This window comes from Cotesia typhae, unplaced genomic scaffold, assembly GCF_013202065.1.
Source record: "Cotesia typhae breed Kobodo isofemale line unplaced genomic scaffold, CoteBio_Ctyphae scaffold_91, whole genome shotgun sequence".
Classification (NCBI taxonomy): domain Eukaryota; kingdom Metazoa; phylum Arthropoda; class Insecta; order Hymenoptera; family Braconidae; genus Cotesia; species Cotesia typhae.
Genome location: NW_027423781.1, coordinates 432192 through 450537, shown reverse-complemented (window position 1 = coordinate 450537; position 18346 = coordinate 432192). Strand labels below are relative to the sequence as shown.

Below are 18346 nucleotides of genomic sequence, written 5' to 3'. Positions count from 1 at the left end.
CTGGAAGATCGCTCTCCCCACTCTTTTATAAACAAGTATATGGGACATGGTGGGGTGATAAATAATTAAGTGGTGGTACACAAAAAACGCTTATACGATATCGAAGAGACGGGATTATAAAATCAAGGGCTATAATTAAGGTAATTCACAGTTCCTTTGATTCGATAAAGAGGTTTTTGGGGTTTAAGAATTTTTTTAAGCTACCGATTTATTTGGAATTTTATGGAGATCGATGTTAAAGTGTAAAAATTAACTATCATGGTATTTTGGAATTTTTATAACCCACTTAAAACAGTTTAATGGTAATAAATACGAAAAACAAAAAAAAAAACCTTTTTTCAGAGCCAGATGTCCGATTGGTTTAAAATTTTATAGGGACTTTTGGTACACTGTAAGAAGTTAAGTTATCAATATATTTTTAGAAAATTTTAATTTGGTCTAAAGTTATAGCCACTTAAAAAAATTAAATTTTTGGAGCATCATCTTAATGGTCAAAAATTTAAAAGAGATTTTGCGTGTACCATAAAAAAAGACCCCAGAAGGATTTTAAGTATCCTTCGGTGGTTAAAGAGATATTGTTACGTTGATTGAAAGGTAAATAATAGATTGTAAACCTAAACATAACCTTTGTAATTGGCAATGAAGGTAAATTTCCCCGAGTAACTCCGGCTACTTACTTACTTACATACTTAGTTACTTATTTAGCTGTTTACTCAGGGTGTATTTGAGCATTGCTCACTCTGATACAGTATCGGGATCGGCTGGGACACGTTTCTACTACTACGCTTCTACCACTGCCTACTGGTATGGGGGTCTCTCGAACGTAAGGTATGGCTGTTTTACGATATGATACCACGATATACCTCAGAGACCTATATAACTGTACTGTCGTCGTGTGTCTGGGTCAGGGGGCGGGACACACGATCTTATAGTATACTCTGTATATCGGACAGGTGTATTCCATTCTTGCTCTTCGACTCCATCAGTTACAGTGTTCACGCATCATTGCATCCTAAATTTAGTCTAATTCCTCTCCTCAAATTCTCTGATAAAATCCTCGAGCTGCCGAATTATGCGAACCCACTCCCGTCAGTAGCCCGATTTTTAGTGATTTTAGTGATAAAACTTGGAAAAAGTGATCAGTGAACTGTGTTTAAGGACTCAAAGGTACGTACGTTTATTGCTAAGTTAAAATAGTTGCAAAGCCTCGGCAATTGAAAGTGATTATTAATTAATTTGGTCATTAGAGCGGCGATTAACTCGATCGCTCAGCCGGAAATGAGCCTCTGCATTTATTAAATGAGCACGGGAGATAGACTAATTGGATGTGAATTATTAAGATTTATTTGACGGCCTTTTCAAAGGTGCAATTACGGATAAATCGTCCGTTTCATTCATTTTTTATTTTATGGGGTAGTAAATTTGCATCCGAGCTCAAGTTGTTACGCAAGTCATCAATTGCTCTGTAATTTTATAGAGACCTTCTGTGTCGTGTAAAAAAATAATTTGTAAGAGGATTTTTGAAATTTTTTGATAGTTCACAAGTTAGAGTCATTTAAAAAAGCTTAATGGTGATAAATACGAAAAACAAAAAAAAACCTTTTTTTGCGCCAAATGTCCGATTGGTCTGAAATTTTACAGGGACCTTCTGTACACTGTACAAAATTAAATTATTAAAGAATTTTTCCAAAATTTTTATTTGTTAAAAAATTATTGTTAATAAAAAAAAATAATTGGTGTCACTAAAAATGAATTGACCATTTGAGGTCGATAGAAAGAGTTTAAAAGAAGAATACGATAATGATGATGATGATGATGATGATTGTCTTTAAATTTGAACCCGGTGGCTCTTACGAATTAGGCACAGAAAAATAAAGAGGAATGGGCAGGTTGCCAAATACACATAACGGGTTATCCATCGCCGGGGATTTTAGTATCTCAGATCGTCTTCTACTTCTACTTGATCATCTTCTCTTTAGCAGTCACTTATGTTCTAACATTCTCGTCCATTATAATATAAACCAATCATGTGCCCATCTCATTTTTATTCCGCGGCTCTGTGGTATGTTCGCCCAAAAATTGGGACTTTAATTCAGGATAATCAATTCCGGCCTCGATATAAATACATAACTTTGCTCAATTTTTATGACAATTCCTCCAGCTTGAATTTTTATGGTGTCCTCATTATTTTGGCTTCACCACGGCATTCTTCCGTAAATTTAATCGTTGACCAACTATTTTATTTTGCACTGACCAAAATTCCTAATTATCTTTTTGGAACATTCAACAATTTAAAGTTCAACTAATTCTAAATTAATATAAATATTCCATTGAAGCATTCCGACATTAATACAAAAGAGGGGGTCAGAGATTAATCTATAATCTGCATAATTTTTCCCGTAAGCATAAATACATTAGTAATAATAACGAATAACATATTAATGCAAAGGAGTACGAATGTATTGTCACGTAAGGAATTTACTTACGAAAGTAGGACCGATGAGAGTAAATCCATTGAGTTAGTAGGCCATATGTTATGTACATGCCACGGCAACATCATCATCATCTTCTTCTTTTTCTTCTTAATAATAATAATTACCATAATCATTATAATGACAATCATAAGCATAACCATTATTTCAATCTTAATATCTTGTACTATCAAATAGTCCTACTTTCATGAATATTCTATTGTCTAAATCGACTCGCCGATTTTTTAAACTCTATTCTCATTCTCACGATCGGACCGCTATTAATAATAATCATTATATTTTATAATACAAGTAATATGACACTTAGAATATTAATCAACGCGATAAATTACAATTTTAATTTCCCGTTTTTTTTTTTTTTTTTTTTTAATACTTGATATTAATTCTAGACACAAAATTTGAGCGATAGGGCCAAAAAAAAAATTTAATTCCAAAAGTTGCCGCTAGGCGACTAAGTGGCGCTGTTTCTTCTCGCATGTAAAATGCATTTCTAAGGTTTTTAATCTAATATCGTACTTCTTTGATATTTCCCATCGATTTTACAATTTTTTTTTGCATTTTTCCAAAAATTTTAGTCAAATTTGACAAACTTACTATTTATAATTGATTTTTTAATTACTACAGTATATTTATTGTGGAACTAACCCCATTATCTCTCAAAAGACACTCAGATTTAATATTTAGGCCGAAAAAAATTTTTAGTTCTAAAAGTCACCGCTAGGTGGCCAAATTGTGATGCTCCTTCTCGCATGTAGTAATTAATTTCTCAACTTTTTAGGTAATTTTATGTAGTTTTTGATATTTTCTAACGATTTTACCGTTATCTTAAAATTTTCGACGGCCTAAATTAAAACATTTTAATAGAATTGATTTATCTTAAAATAAAAAAATAACGGAGTTATGGAATTTGGGACGGTAGTACACGACCGGATCAGATGCTCATTTTTTTCTTTTCTTATTCCCATTCGTGTACGTGTTGTGTCTTACCCGATAAATAATGGTCAAACAAACCTCAATATTTGTTGGGCTCGGGTAGAGGAAGGAAAAAAAGGTAGAGGCTCATCCAGAGACTTATAATATAATAATTTGTTACCGATAATCTTTGCAACTTATTTTATTATATCGCTTATTGATGCCATTTAAGATAGTATTATTATTATATTAATATAATTAATTTTTTAAATTCTCAGGGCTCGTGATTAATTGACAGCGATTACGGGCCACGGAATGAGGCTTCACTGTGTTATTTTAATATGTCTTCTCTTTGGTGGGGTAAGTTTCATTTATTTTATCATTAATAAAAAAATCTTATTCTAACTGTCACAGTAAATAGTAAATAAAAAATTCAAAGCTTGTAACTAAGCCGCATTTATAAAACTAAAAAAAAAAAACAATATCTTATAGTAATGCCGTTATACATATAAAAATACTTATAGAGAACAACCATTAGAATGTCTCAAGAATCTTAACTCGTTGAATTTGAATAATTATTTTTTATGCTTATTCTAACATACTTTACTTTTATTCACTATTTACTATTTAATTATTCTTTTATGTTTGCCTTTCTTTTACCGCCCGATTTTTATTATTTATGTCAAGAGCCCGCTCAATATTTATTGTCGCCTCAGCACATTTAATTTCTGCTCATCGTGCTAAAATTTCTAATCCAGAGAAAAATTTTAAATATTCCGTTAATTTTAAAAAGATATTTTTTAAGGTACCGTTCGGCCCGAGTAATAAATTTCCGATAACAAGAGACAGACTTTAATTTTTTTTTTTATCTTTAACAGTTATGTTTTCTAATTTATTAGAAATCAGTTTAAATTATGACAGTAATTCAGAACTAACTTTTAAAATTTCAAGAAAATCTTAGAAATACTCAGATGAGATGAAAGAAGACCTCGAGAGCTTTAAAATGACTACCCACAAGCTCATAGCTCCTCAAATGTGATCATATATGATCATATGTGATAATATCTGACGTATGTGCCCATAACATAAGTCACATATGATCACATACGTCGAATCGGGTCGTGCGGGTAGTCATTTTTTCGGAAATTTTCCGTAGAATCTAAAAATCTACCTCCCGACTGGATAAATTAAAATCTATCCCTCTCAACCGCGTATTTAATCCACCAAACGATTTTACTGAAGAATGCGTTTGATAAAAATGAGGTGCCCGATTGACCGTAGCCGCGAGCGGAATCTGCTGGCAATATACATATATACAACCACATATGCAGCCCGTTATCTGGGGGTCACTGGTGACGCAACGACGCAACGAGTCTGTCTAGTCCGAAGTCTGGTATTAAGTCTGGCGTCTTTCTTTACATTACCCGTACGCGTACTCGTATGTCATACAATGTATTACTCTCGACAGAACCGACCAACCAGGCTTAACTCTACTCACTTGTTCTGGTTTGAGAATCTGCACTCAGTTGTTAACTGCACTCCGTTCCTATTCCGGCATGCCCTACCTCCAGCTTTTTTTTATGATTCTTCATCCTATGCTGCACTCTTTTACCGTTTAACTTCCCAGAAGCTGTACCCGTTTATCCACCACGCCATAAGTATAACTAACCTTCCACCAATACTAACTCATCCCATCACTTTTGAATCATTATTTTTCATCATTAGACACTAAGTTTTATCATTTATAGCCAAAAAAAAAATTTTTTTTTTTAATTCCAAAAGTCGCCGCTAGGAGGCAAAGTGGCGCTGTTCCCTCCCGCATGTAGTATATAATTTCTAACTTATCAACATTCCCAATTAATCTTACGATATTTTAGGTCAAAATTACCACCAAGCTGTCGACTAATTATTCTTTTTCTTCCAGGCAACCCCCGAAGAAGTAGAAGTAGTCGAAGCAATCCCTGGCGAGGATTCAGCTGCCCGCCCAGAAGACGCTTCAACAGACCAACTGGCTCTTGAATCCCTGAACTCAAACTCTAACCCTCCTTCGAACTCCCCGTCAAACTCTAATCGTGGAACAATCGGTTCCAATCGGCACAATGTAGCCTATCACGGTCCTCCTCCTCCTCCTCCTCCGCCAGGAAAGCAACCCGCAGAAGCTTTAGACAAGGTTTTTACTACTGGAACTGGCGTAAGCAGTGACTGGCCTTCAACATCCCCCGATATGCCGAAAATCGTGTCTTTGGACGTGAAATGCGAGAAGAATCTGATGAAAATTTTTCTGGGCTTTGACAAACCCTTCTACGGCATAGTCTTCAGCAAGGGCCACTACAGTAACGTGAATTGCGTCCACCTTCCCGCAGGACTAGGCCGGACTTCTGTAAACTTCGAAATCGGGATCCACGCCTGCGGAACAGCTGGGAACACCGAAAACGGATTGTACGGATACGGCGCGGAGTCAGGATCAGGAACTTACTTCGAGAACATCATCGTTGTCCAGTACGATCCTCAGGTCCAGGAGGTCTGGGACCAAGCCAGAAAGCTCAGATGCACTTGGCACGACTTGTACGAAAAATCCGTGACCTTCAGACCCTTCCCAGTGGACATGCTGGACGTGGTAAGAGCAGACTTTGCTGGAGACAACGTTGGCTGCTGGATGCAGATCCAGGTTGGCAAGGGACCTTGGGCTTCGGAAGTATCTGGACTGGTGAAGATTGGCCAAACGATGACCATGGTCCTTGCGATAAAGGACGACGAGGCCAAATTCGACATGTTGGTCCGTAACTGCATGGCTCATGACGGGAAACGCGCCCCAATTCAGCTGGTTGACCAGCGGGGCTGCATCACCCGGCCCAAGCTGATGTCCAGGTTCACAAAGATCAAGAACTTTGGAGCCAGTGCTTCAGTCCTGTCCTACGCCCACTTCCAGGCGTTCAAGTTCCCGGACTCAATGGAGGTACACTTTCAGTGCACCATCCAGATTTGCAGGTACCACTGTCCTGACCAGTGCTCTGAAGGGTTGGACTCCGGACTTGGTCCAGGGCTGCTGGAGAACTCCCATCCTGATGTAAACTACGGACTGCCACCGCCACTGCCTTTGGAGGCTTATCTCCAAGCTGGAGCTGGTAGACCAAGGGACGAACGCAAGAGAAAGTCCAGGGAGGTGTCGCTGACCACCGTTGGAGTTAACAGAATCATCAGGGTGGTGTCTACTGGAGATCTGACCTTTGCTATTGACGAGAAGCCTGAGGAAGACACTGTCGTGGTTCCAGTTCAGGCCGGCTCGACCCTCATCTGCATGACTACCCCTAAGTTTGCGTTCACGCTGATAATCCTACTGGCGATCATGTTGTTCTCCTGTATCCTGTCGGCTTACTTGTGGATCAGGTTGAAACCCACCACCAAGAAAAAGTGCATCGTCGCGTACGTCACCAAGAAGCCCAAGACCTGCTTTTACTCTTAGGAAAGGTTGGATCACGTCTGTACATAAATTGGGGAGACTCATGCAGTTGGCTCCTTATAAATATTTATACTTATAAATTTAATGTGTGGTAAACGTTCGTCCTACCTCATTCTTACACGGCTCGTTGAATGTCGTGACGTACGTGGTGCACTCGAGGCTATCCAATACCCGGTGGAGGCACGATTTAATGTAAGTATGTTGAGGATACCTGTATGGCTTGTATGTGTAATGTATGTGTGGATCTGGAATGCTTGGCGTATACTTGTGTATATTTAATCCCGTATAAGAGCGTGACCTCAAGAGGATAACCACCTGACCCTCAGGCTGATCTTGTGAAAGTAAAGGGAGACCTGCTCACGGGGTCAGTGAGCCAACAGGAGTTTTATTTATCGGATTATTGTTTATTGCTTTAGTTTTAATGTGATTTAAATCAAAATTTTTGTGGTTTAAATGGAAAATTTACTTTGGTTGACTAAATTTGGGTGTCCAACTTCGACCACTTTGACTTTTTGGAGGTTTTTGAGGTCACAATTGATGGACGAATCGATTGCGACGCGAAAAAATACCGTAGCTTTTAGCACGATTTTTTTCCGTAGCCTCAAGACAAAGTCTCTAACTTATGCCCAGAAATTCGGGGTTCAAATCTTGATAGAATTTTTTTTTTTTTTTTTTTTTTTTAAATGAACTTCCCTTTTAAATGACAACTATAGTCGCCAGTGAAAATATATATCGGATACTTAAATAAATATAACAAATCTTGTCAATAACGATTTATATAAAATAAACCAGAAGACTTGAATAAAAATATTTATTGTGCCAGATTTAAATTAACACCTCAGTAACAAAAAGGTTTATGTTATTGCGAATTAATTTTATCAGTACATGTATAAGTTATTTAATAAAAAAAAACCATACATATATATATATATATATATATATATATATATATATATATATATATATATATATATATATATAAAATAAATATAAATATTAACATTGATATGAAATTTATTATCAATAAAGTAGAGACGCGTTAGTGTGCGAGAGTTGTATAACAACACAAGTACATATAATTTGCGTAATTAGCATACAAATTGCGGTATGAGCAGATAAATCGTTTCAAGCCTGTCGGCGATGAGTCCGTTACTCGGACATGAATGAGAATGAGAGAGAGAGAGAGGGGGTTGAGAAAAAAATTTTAAGAACGGAAGAGGAGAAAAAAGGCATGAGAACGCCCGGCTCTATATCATAATAATTTAAAACTTAAGACCCATTTTTCCGTGGGAAATTTTTTTTTGGCCCTTTTTTAAATTGTTAAGCCCCAAATTGGACCGTTATATTTTTTTTTACTTACCGTCCGTAATTATTTATCGTATATTTATTTATTTATATAATTAATAATCAAACTAATATTAATAAGAAAATCCTGTCACTGTACAAGATAATAAAAATAATAATTAATTTAAAACAAATGTACTTTTTTTATTGGCAATATTATTTATTGTATTGTGTATAATAATAAAAATAAAAATATTAAAAAGACATACTTATATATATTAATTATTTTGGTAATGTTATATAATAATATTATTAATATTTTTTTTATTTTTATTATATAAGTTTGATTAAGCACCAGTAAATTTTTTTAATTAATAATAATAATAATAATAATAATAATAATAATAATATTATCATAAATATTTTAAGTAAAAAATAATTCCTCTTTACAATATTATTTATTATTATTATTTTGTTATTAAATGCTCAGGGGGGTTATCCCCGGAGTCCGATTCTCCGAGGGCCCAGCCTGAGCTCCGTCCGTTACTGCTGGACCACTCCGCACAACAAGGCGGTTAGTGATCACAGCAGGCCAAAGTCATTTCCCTTAAGAGACGGAGAGAACCAAGTAAAACAGCCTTCTGCATCCTAACTGCCAAGAACTCAGCTTTTGATGAGCAAGCTGGAACTTTGGCAAGTGAGGATACAAAAGACTGTTTCATCCCTCCTAGGACGCCAACAATCAGGACGACAAGCTTGACACGGTAACCTGGGTATTATTATTATTATTATTATTATTATTATTATTTTTTTTTTTTTTTTCGATTTTGGGGATGTGCATCCTTTAGGACCTAGTTTACGGTACTTCGTACAGCACGAGGATAAATATTATCGGTAGCGGTTTTGTTTTAATAATTTTTTTAAAAATTATCTTTTGTTAAATATTGGCATTTTTAAAGATATAAGCTCATCTTGATGTTACAAGGATCAAAAGCTTTCATTTGAGTACCCACATGCATTTTTGATATATTTTTCATATATTTATATATATATATATATATATAAATATATAAAATATATGAAAAATTGATGTGGGTATTCAAATGAAAGTTCTCAATAAGCATAATTTCGGGGTGAGCTTAGATCTTTGAAACTGTCATTAGTTGACAAGATACAAGGATGTGATTATCCTGGATGAGGATTTTTGACCGATTTAAAACTTAAAACCGCTAATAATAATATTTTCAGTGCATTATATTGCACATTGTCTCTTACGGCAAAATTAATCGAGGTAAAATAACATAAAATAAAATAAAATTACCTACCGATATAATAAAAACCGATTAATTAAAATTCTATCTACTAAATAATTAATTAATTAATTAATTAATAAAAATAATGTTGTGCTTTTTGATTAAATTTTTTACACTAAATATTTTGATTATAAAAAGTAAGTTTTGATTAAAAGAAATTTATCGAATAGAACGAAGTGTAACCTAGCCCTGCTCGATAGGATTACCCGTGTCCTCCTGTTTGTGGCGGTCCTCCTGGGCCCTGTCGTTGCCCCTGACCCTGAGGAGCCCGTAGGGGAGCCACCCGTTGGCATTTACCGCGACCGCGACCCTGTTTTTGGGGCTGCCGACGACCTCCCGCTGAACTTGCAGTCGGTGCAGCATCGCGCCGGCCACCAACGCGGATACTACCGCGGAGAGTGCCACGATAACGAAGAGGGCGCTGAATCCGGGCATCGGCAAGCAAATCCCGTAGACCACCTCCTCGCGAATTCGTCCTTGGAAAACAGTGACCGCTTCCGCGTGGGCGTCCGGACTGAATGCCAAGTCAGCCTCAGAGATTACCTCGTAAATTCCGCTGACTCCGACGTCCGCGGATCGCGCCTTGCGGTCCAGAACTTTCACTGATCTGCGGCGACGACTTCCGTTGCTCATTATCGGGGTGATTTTTGAGTCTTCTTCAAGGTTCCGGGGCCCGTGGGGGAACTGCTCTTCTCCTTCGTACCTGGTTACCCTTGGTGGGTCCTGAAAGTTCAGATTTATTAGTATCTTTCGTTTTAATTGTCAAAATTAAAATCAAAATCAAAATCAAAAAATTAAATTTATATACCAGAAAAGAGTGCGCCAAATCTGGAGTCTCTTGATTATGCTCATCCGGGTCCTCTTGAACCTGAGGAGTGTTGCGATTTCCAATCTGGGCTTGAGCTTTGGGGGCAGACTTTTCAACCCCGAGAAACTGGCCGCCTATAGAAGCCATTTCGTCGCCATTTTGTATAATATCATCATAGAGAGAAGTGTCGTCCTCATGCGTGATTGTGGTCTGGGTGGTTTGAGGGTACAAGTTCCGGACCGGGTGGTCCTTACGGTTTTGAATATAATGCCCGGCTGCACCAGCCAGTTGACAGTGGTCCAAGCACCCGTGTCTGCATATTTCAACCTTCGAAAAAAAAAATCAATGGTAATTTTGGGAATTATCATACAAAGGCCTTGCCATAATAATATTTATTCACAAAACAAGTATTTTTACTTTAAATTCAAGTTTATTGTTATTTTACCTTGCATTTAATGTGAACACTAAGCGCGTCTGGAAACTTGAATGCGTGAAAAAATGCGTAGGTTATAACAGTCGCGCGATCGTCAGCGCCCCGGGCCTTCAGGAACCTGCTTATCATCTTTGGTCTCAGGACGCATCCGAGCTCATCACTAAGTTGAATTGTGTGTCCTCCTCCGTCAGAAGCCACGCAGGATTTTACTCTCATGTCAAATTCTCCTAAAATACATAAAATTAAATTTATAACAAAAAAAGTATCTAAAATTTTTTTCGCAACTCCCAAGAATCTAAATTTACCTCTGTAATCATTAATCGCGACAACCAACGTTAAAGTAGAGCCCAGGGGTACAATTCCAGATACCGGTGGCGCCCATGGTCCCTTTCCATGCTGTATCTCCATCCAGCAGTCGACATTGTCTCCTGTATGATATAACAGATGTATGAAATAAAGATTAAATGGCATTTGCCGTCTCTGCCGTCATAAAGATAAAGATAATGCCTCGACGTCACTAACAGGTATATCGTATATTGTATTAAATCTCGAAAAGACATGACCAGAGAAATGGCCAAGCATCTCAAGATGTATTTGTGGTTTACCGCGGCACGAGTTCTCCGGCTCTTTCAATCCTTTATTATTACTGTAATTCCCCTCCCATAGTTGACCGGTAATTTTATTCATATATTTTATTTATCCCGGAGACGTCACTTCAACATCATTAAAATCTCATTTGGCATGATTAATTGCCACAAGTCGTTTCTTAATCGTTTATGACAGATTAGCTTTTTAAAAATTCATATTTCATGATTTTTTAGGGTTTTACCTCAAATAACTCGTTTATTAATTTTTTTACAAATTTACGATGTGGTTTTTTGTGATCTGCAGAAAATTTCCAAAAAAATGAGTACCCACACGACCTGATTGGTCATATGTGACCAAATTTGGTCATATGACGTCATATCCGGCATGTAGGATGAACAGATACGTCACATATCAGCAAACATAGGCTTGTGGGTAGTCATTTTTTCAGGAATTTAAAGCTCTACAACCTTCTTACACCCAAAACTTTATTAAAGCAACAGGTTACGAATAAAATGCACTTTTTACCTCTAAAATCTAGTTGAATGACGTCCAAGTCCGCAATTACCATCGGAGGTTTCGAGGCAGTTTTCTCGTAGTCATTGAACCATTCACATCTCAGTCTTTTGGCCTCGTCCCAGACCTCTAGCAGATCTTTGTCATACTGAACGACCACCGTGTTTTCGTAAAATTGGCCATGCATGTCAGGCTTAGTCCCGCATCTAAACAAAAACAGGCATTCTTAGTCTAGTTATTAATGATATAGCTGTAGACAGCTGTCAATATATTATAATTGTCAATACTGACCTGGCGTAGGCTATTCGAAAAGAAAAAAATGTCTGACTTGTAGATGGTGGGACGTAGACACATCTAGGATCCGCGTGTTGTCCTTTTGACGATACTATTCCGTCGAATGGCTGAGAGAAAGAGAGGTGGACGTCCATGTGGTCTTTTCCACACATAACCTCAAGGGATTGGATCGATGGCATTCCTTCTGGACGTTCCAGTGGCCAGATATCACCGTTACCACTCGATATTTTTGCGCCAACCATCTTTAATTATTAATTTAAAAATTTTTTTAATTTAACTAATAATTTAAATATTAATTTTAATTTCCCAACAAATGACAAATTGTTATGTTAAATTAATAAATCGGTGGCTCTTTGGTTGTTTATTTGTATTTTTTTTATTCGTTTGACTGGACGATGGTCTGGACAGCGTGTGCAATCCTGTAACGGGAGAGGCGTCTTTACCGCTGCATTAACGGTCGGCGTTTTTCACACAAGTGAAAACAAGTTTCTAAGAGCTCTGCTCACTTTGCTTCTTCAGAGTTTATGCGAGCACCCAGCCAATCATAATAATAATAATAATAATAATAATAATAATAATAATAATAATAATAATAATAATAATAATAACAATCATTAAAATAATAATCATAACAGAAACAAAATTGAGATTAAAGGATATAGATGTTAATTTATGTTATTATCATTTATTTATCGGCAATGACAATCATATTATCGTTTATCTCTTTGACGTTTATGGTACGCTTTAATGACCGTACATTTGTTGATTTTTAAATTTATATTGATTGGAGTCGTTTATTTTTAAATTTTTGGATTAGAATTTTATTTAAAAGAATTTAGGGTGGTAAAATTTCAGAGCCAAGCGAGAAATTGAGAGGAAATATCGTTAATTATAAGACTTAACCGAAAAAGTATGAAATTTCCTTGAATCTTAGATAATCTTAGAAATTTAATTCTACATGTGAGAAATATCAGCGTCACTTGGTCACCTAGCGGTGACTTTTAAAACTAATTTTTTTTTTTGGCCTAAATATTAATTGAAAAAGTTCAGTTTTTATTTAAATACCTTTTTAAAAGCGAGAGGAAACAGCGCCACTTACTCGCCTAGCGGTAAATTTTGAAAGTAATTTTTGTTTTTACCAATTTTGTTGTCTAATAATGGAAATATTCATTAGTATTCTCATAAATACTATCATTGAGCTAATATAATAAAATAATTATGTAATCTATATGATTATTATTATTAGCGATAATAAATAGTCTTTCGGATTATTAGTGTCGGATAATTGAGGCATTAAAATAATGATCCACATAATGTTAATAATGTAGCTATTAATATCAATAACAATAATAAATATCGATTTTTATAAATGAGTTATCAAAGAAGACAGAGATTAGCAATAAAATAAATAAAATAATAACCGGGATGAGTTTAAGTATATAAATAAGTGAAAGAAGATATATATCTGTGCAGACAATGTAATGGTTTAATGATATACCGGGTAACGGTACTTAGAGTAGGCATCAATATTATATATCCGCTTGCAAGATGTTGTATTCCAGTAATCTCTGTAATATGTTGATTCATTGTCTATCGGTTAGTCTTTTGTTTTTCAATTTAATAAATTACATTTTTATTAATATAAATAATAAAATAAAATTACCGTGTAGATGATTATGAGTAGCAACTTCCACACCCCTCGCATTCTGATGGTCCGACAGCCTCTCACGCGTAAATGCGTGAACCTAAAAAAATTAACAAATAATAATAACGATATTTATATTAAAGAATGCGCAATTAGATGTTTAATGATAATAATTACTCACAATGCTATGTCGTAATTGTTATTTTTTAAAACCGTGTTAATTATTAAAGCGTAACAAAAAACTCCATTCAAGTCTTTATAGCTATTCTAATGCTATACTGTAGAGTAACACATTTACGATACCCTCGCAATAATTGATGCATCCACCTACTCTGGCTTAAAACCCGTGATAACTTCTAAAGTATTATTATTATAAACTCAAGAGGTGTATTTTCTTAATATACAGAAAATTTCCGAAAAAATGAATACCCACACGACCCGATCAGCCGTATGTGACTATATGTGATCATATCTGCTCATATGACGTCATATATGACATAGTTTGCAGAATTACGAGTGTGTGAGTAAATTTAAGGATGTTCGATATATTAAATATGACCCAGAGCCAGGAATAGAAGAGCTGAGGTGGATGATGAGAACCGAGTTAAGAATTAACGAAAAGTGCCGTATAGTATGCGTGAGATAACGCCGAAGCTAAGGCATCTCATCCGTATTTTAATTTATATTTTATTCTTTAGTACTTCCGGTACCACATGCTTTAATACTATGACGTCTGACCTCTGCTCTGGTTACCGAACGCCACCGCATGCTTATTTATAATTATTGTGTTATTATTTTAATTATTGTTACTCGGTACAATTAAATTTTTTTTTTCAAATATTTTTAACATTCTTTTCATTATTCTATTATAAAATTATTTTTTTTATTAAAAATATTCAATTATTTAGAATTTATCGGAAGAATTTATGAAGCAAAAAAAAAAAAAAAAAAAAATATGTAGTGAATGATTATCAGCAAATATTATTTATCTAACACGTGTAATAGATTACTTAATCGATTTAAAACAAAATAAAATATAAAATAAGTGGATAGAACTTAGAGTGTAATTTATTAACTGATAAAAGCCATAAATAACCAGTTTGAAAAGCAGTAAATAATAATAAAGACATTAAGTATGTACAATTGGTAGTAAGCGTCAAGCCTAACATTATAACCAACAGCATGTATTAATGTCACAACAGTGTCATCTTCATCTAGCGTGTACAGGCAATAACTAATTAGCATGGCTAACAGATACTTTAAAGGCTTGTCCGACGCCTCCAATCATCGCAGCCCTTGTATTACCGTCTGCCTACTATTAGTTGATACCTAGCAATTACCCGCTAATTTACTCCACCGGCTTTATACACACACTTCTCTTCAGCCGGACGGCTCTTTAACGCCTACTGATTATGTATCGAGACAACTTTATTTTCAATTGCAAAAGACATTTGTTTTGCTTGCAACTTACAAAATTTTTAAAATAACTTAAAAATAGTTGGGTCACATGAAAGAGGGCTTGAAGAGCTTTAAAATGACTACCCACATGCCTATGTTCACTCATATGTGGTCATATGTGATCATATATGACGTATATGGTCAATAAATAGGCCACATATGATCATATACACCATATATGGTCACATACGGCCAATCAGGTTGTGTGACGGCTCATTTTAAAGCTCTTGAAGTCCTCTTTTATGTTTCTAAATTTTTATCAAAATATTCTTGTGATTACAAAAGATATACAAGTTTAAATAATTAAAAAGATTGAAAAAAAAAGTAATTGAATATTCTGTTTAATTAAGAAGAAACTTCCATTGAAAAATAATCCACTGGATAAATTAATAAAATAAAAGTTCTGAGAAATAAAATAGAATGAGAATAGATGGATTAAATAGTAAATGGAATAAAAAACCCGAAGGAATTAAATTGTAACGCTGGATGCTTACTCTTAATTATCTCTGCACATTCAGTTTATATATCAACTATTTTACTTTTTTGTTCGCTGTATAGTTTAATATTTATGAAAAATATATATATATATATATATATATATATATATATATATATATATATATATATATATATATATATATATATATATATATAATATTTTATTGAATTGACAAAAAATCGTGTAAAGTAATTGAATTGATAGGTAACCTAGTTATTATTAATGTAGAGTAATCAGAGATGATAAGTTGTATGTTATTACAGTGAATGATTAAATATAGATCTAATTTATTTTAATTTATTCAAATCCTGTATAATAAATATTCTTAACATCAATATTTATACCTATATGTTCGAGAAAGGATTTAATTTAATAAGCAAATATTTACACGATATTTCATTAATTATTATATACAATTTATGATATATTTCATGACATATTTATTTTATATCCATATATTATTAATTATTTATTAATTTAATTATTATTAGCAATAATAATGACTAATATTTAATAATTTACATTAATTACATTTCTTCTTTAATTAAAAACAAACTAAATTTAATAATTAAATTAAAAAAAATCAAAATATCGGTCTAAAAAAATTTTTACGTCCATCTCAGTGTATCGAACTAGCAACTAGCCGGAAACAATAATTACAAACAATAAAAATAAGAATAAGAATAAGGTTTGGCCTTTAACGGGTGTCCACTGGTAATTACGCCTAGACCGTGACTCGTTAGTTGTTACCTGTAGGTAGCCGAGTCTAGGGGAGCAATAGAACAACTACCGAGTAGTAGAGGATAACCTTCCATTCATGATACTCACAAGCTTTACCTTTCTTATATTTATTTGGATTTCCACTTAGTTTCTTTCATATATTTATATCTTATCTTCCTTCTTTCATTCTATCACCATTGTCGTATTACGTGATCTTTAATTTATTGTTATTGCTCTAACTGTAATCCGAAAAATTTAATTTTTACAAAAAAAAAAAAAAAAAAAAAAAAATTATGCTACAAAAATTATAATTTTATTGTAAAGCAAATAAAAATCAATTCTCTATTTAAAATTAAAGCCTTAACACCCAGAAATACCCAATGAAATATTTGACCACCGGTTATTACAAAAATAAAAAAATAAAACTACAATATCCCGAAAAAAAAAAAAAAAAAAAAAAAAAAAAAATAACAGTTACATTAAACGGTTACATGTGACTGTTTGTATTAGTATTAGTTTATTATCACTATTTTGTGTGAGCCTAGTGAATATTTTATTAACTGTGAAAACGGTGACATATATACTCGTTGATAAATTCCGTTATTTTTTTCGAATTTGCGGTTATAGAAATAATTCCTTAAAAGTAACTGTTTTTTGCAATAAATATTATCAAAATAATTAATTGCTGATTAATGATTAAGGTTAATGAAATATCTTCAAGATATTGGACCCATGTAATAGAGGGCTCCAAGAGCTTTAAAATGAGCCTCCACACGACCGGATTGGCCGTATGTGAGCATATGTGACTTATGTATTCATAACACATGTCATATATGACGTCATATGATCACATGTGGTCATATATGACCAATTGGGTCGTGTAGGTATTTATTTTTTCGGAAATTTCCCGTAGATTATCAAAAACTACATCTCAACTTTCTCAATTCAATACTACTGATAATAATCAATATATTAATCTGCAATGATCAGAGATCCACGTGGTTTGTAATTTATCAAGCGCATTCTGATCATCTAAGACCGCTTTACGAATAATATAATAACTAAAAATATGTTACCTAATTAATCAGGAGTGTGTGAAATCGCCTGGCCACGTGTTACCCACTATAGCTCGGGAGCTCCGAGAGCCGCATCCCGGCCAGTCCCAAAACCTCCGACCCAATAAAATATTATGCAATTATCGCCCTAGTTTATGCGAAATATCAAATTCACTGCACTCACTCTGTCACTAAAAATAATAATAAATATCAAGTCACTCACTTGTCACGTAAGTCCCAAAATTAATAAATGAGTCACAATAATAATAATAATAATAATAATAATAATAATAATAATAATAATAATAATAATAATAATAATAATAATAATAATAATAATAATAAATAAATAAATAAATAAATAAATATTAGCGATAGAAGAGAGATAAGAACCTTCCGCGGTGTAAAGTCGCGGCGTATTCCGGACCCGCTGTAACTTAACTGACGAGCCGGGTACCGACAGGTGCCTTACTCGAGGAGGGGATAAGGGTCTTACTCCTTACTCGGGAGCTTGGAGTAGGAGTAAAGCCCCTTCTAGGTGGGGGTTAAATATGCGGGTGGGGGCTGCGCGTACTCGCGCTCATAGTGATCAAGAGTCACTGGACATTGAGCCGGAAAAGACGAACGTAGAGGGCAACGACACTGGCCCAGACGGACCCCTATTCCCTCTCATCGGAGTCGGATCTTCCGCGACACATTTACCGAATTTCTTTCGGGTCATTCGCGGTTTGGATTCAATTATGTAATGAACCATTATGATGGTTTTTGGGACTTATAATATTTGGAGTATAAAAAACTAGTATTTTTTTTTTAAACAAAACTCTAAATCTTTGACCCTTAAAATGATAATATTTAAAAAATAAAAATAGTGA

At 34.4% G+C, this 18346-nt stretch overlaps 2 protein-coding genes across 6 annotated transcripts; one reads left to right on the top strand and one right to left on the bottom strand.

Moving 5' to 3' along the window:
* Positions 1-4662: 4662 nt before the first annotated feature.
* Positions 4663-7635, top strand: Dy (transmembrane protein dusky). Its single transcript, XM_074258775.1, has 2 exons — positions 4663-4797; positions 5329-7635. Exons 1-2 carry the CDS (start codon positions 4663-4665, stop codon positions 6865-6867), a joined length of 1674 nt encoding a protein of 557 aa, XP_074114876.1. The 3' UTR covers positions 6868-7635.
* A 220-nt stretch (positions 7636-7855) lies between these two features.
* On the bottom strand, positions 7856-17905 carry M (zona pellucida domain-containing protein miniature). Of its 5 annotated transcripts, none has more exons than XM_074258237.1 (9): positions 17496-17905; positions 13924-14098; positions 13761-13842; positions 12095-12339; positions 11816-12009; positions 11008-11130; positions 10715-10929; positions 10270-10596; positions 7856-10184 (listed from the first exon to the last, which is right to left on the bottom strand). In XM_074258237.1, exons 3-9 carry the CDS (start codon positions 13800-13802, stop codon positions 9645-9647), a joined length of 1686 nt encoding a protein of 561 aa, XP_074114338.1. In that variant the 5' UTR covers positions 13803-13842; positions 13924-14098; positions 17496-17905; the 3' UTR covers positions 7856-9644. The 5 variants fall into 5 exon arrangements, with proteins under 5 accessions (XP_074114338.1, XP_074114339.1, XP_074114340.1 ...); XM_074258238.1 differs by having other exon boundaries at positions 13924-14095; XM_074258239.1 differs by having other exon boundaries at positions 13924-14078.
* Positions 17906-18346: the final 441 nt, after the last annotated feature.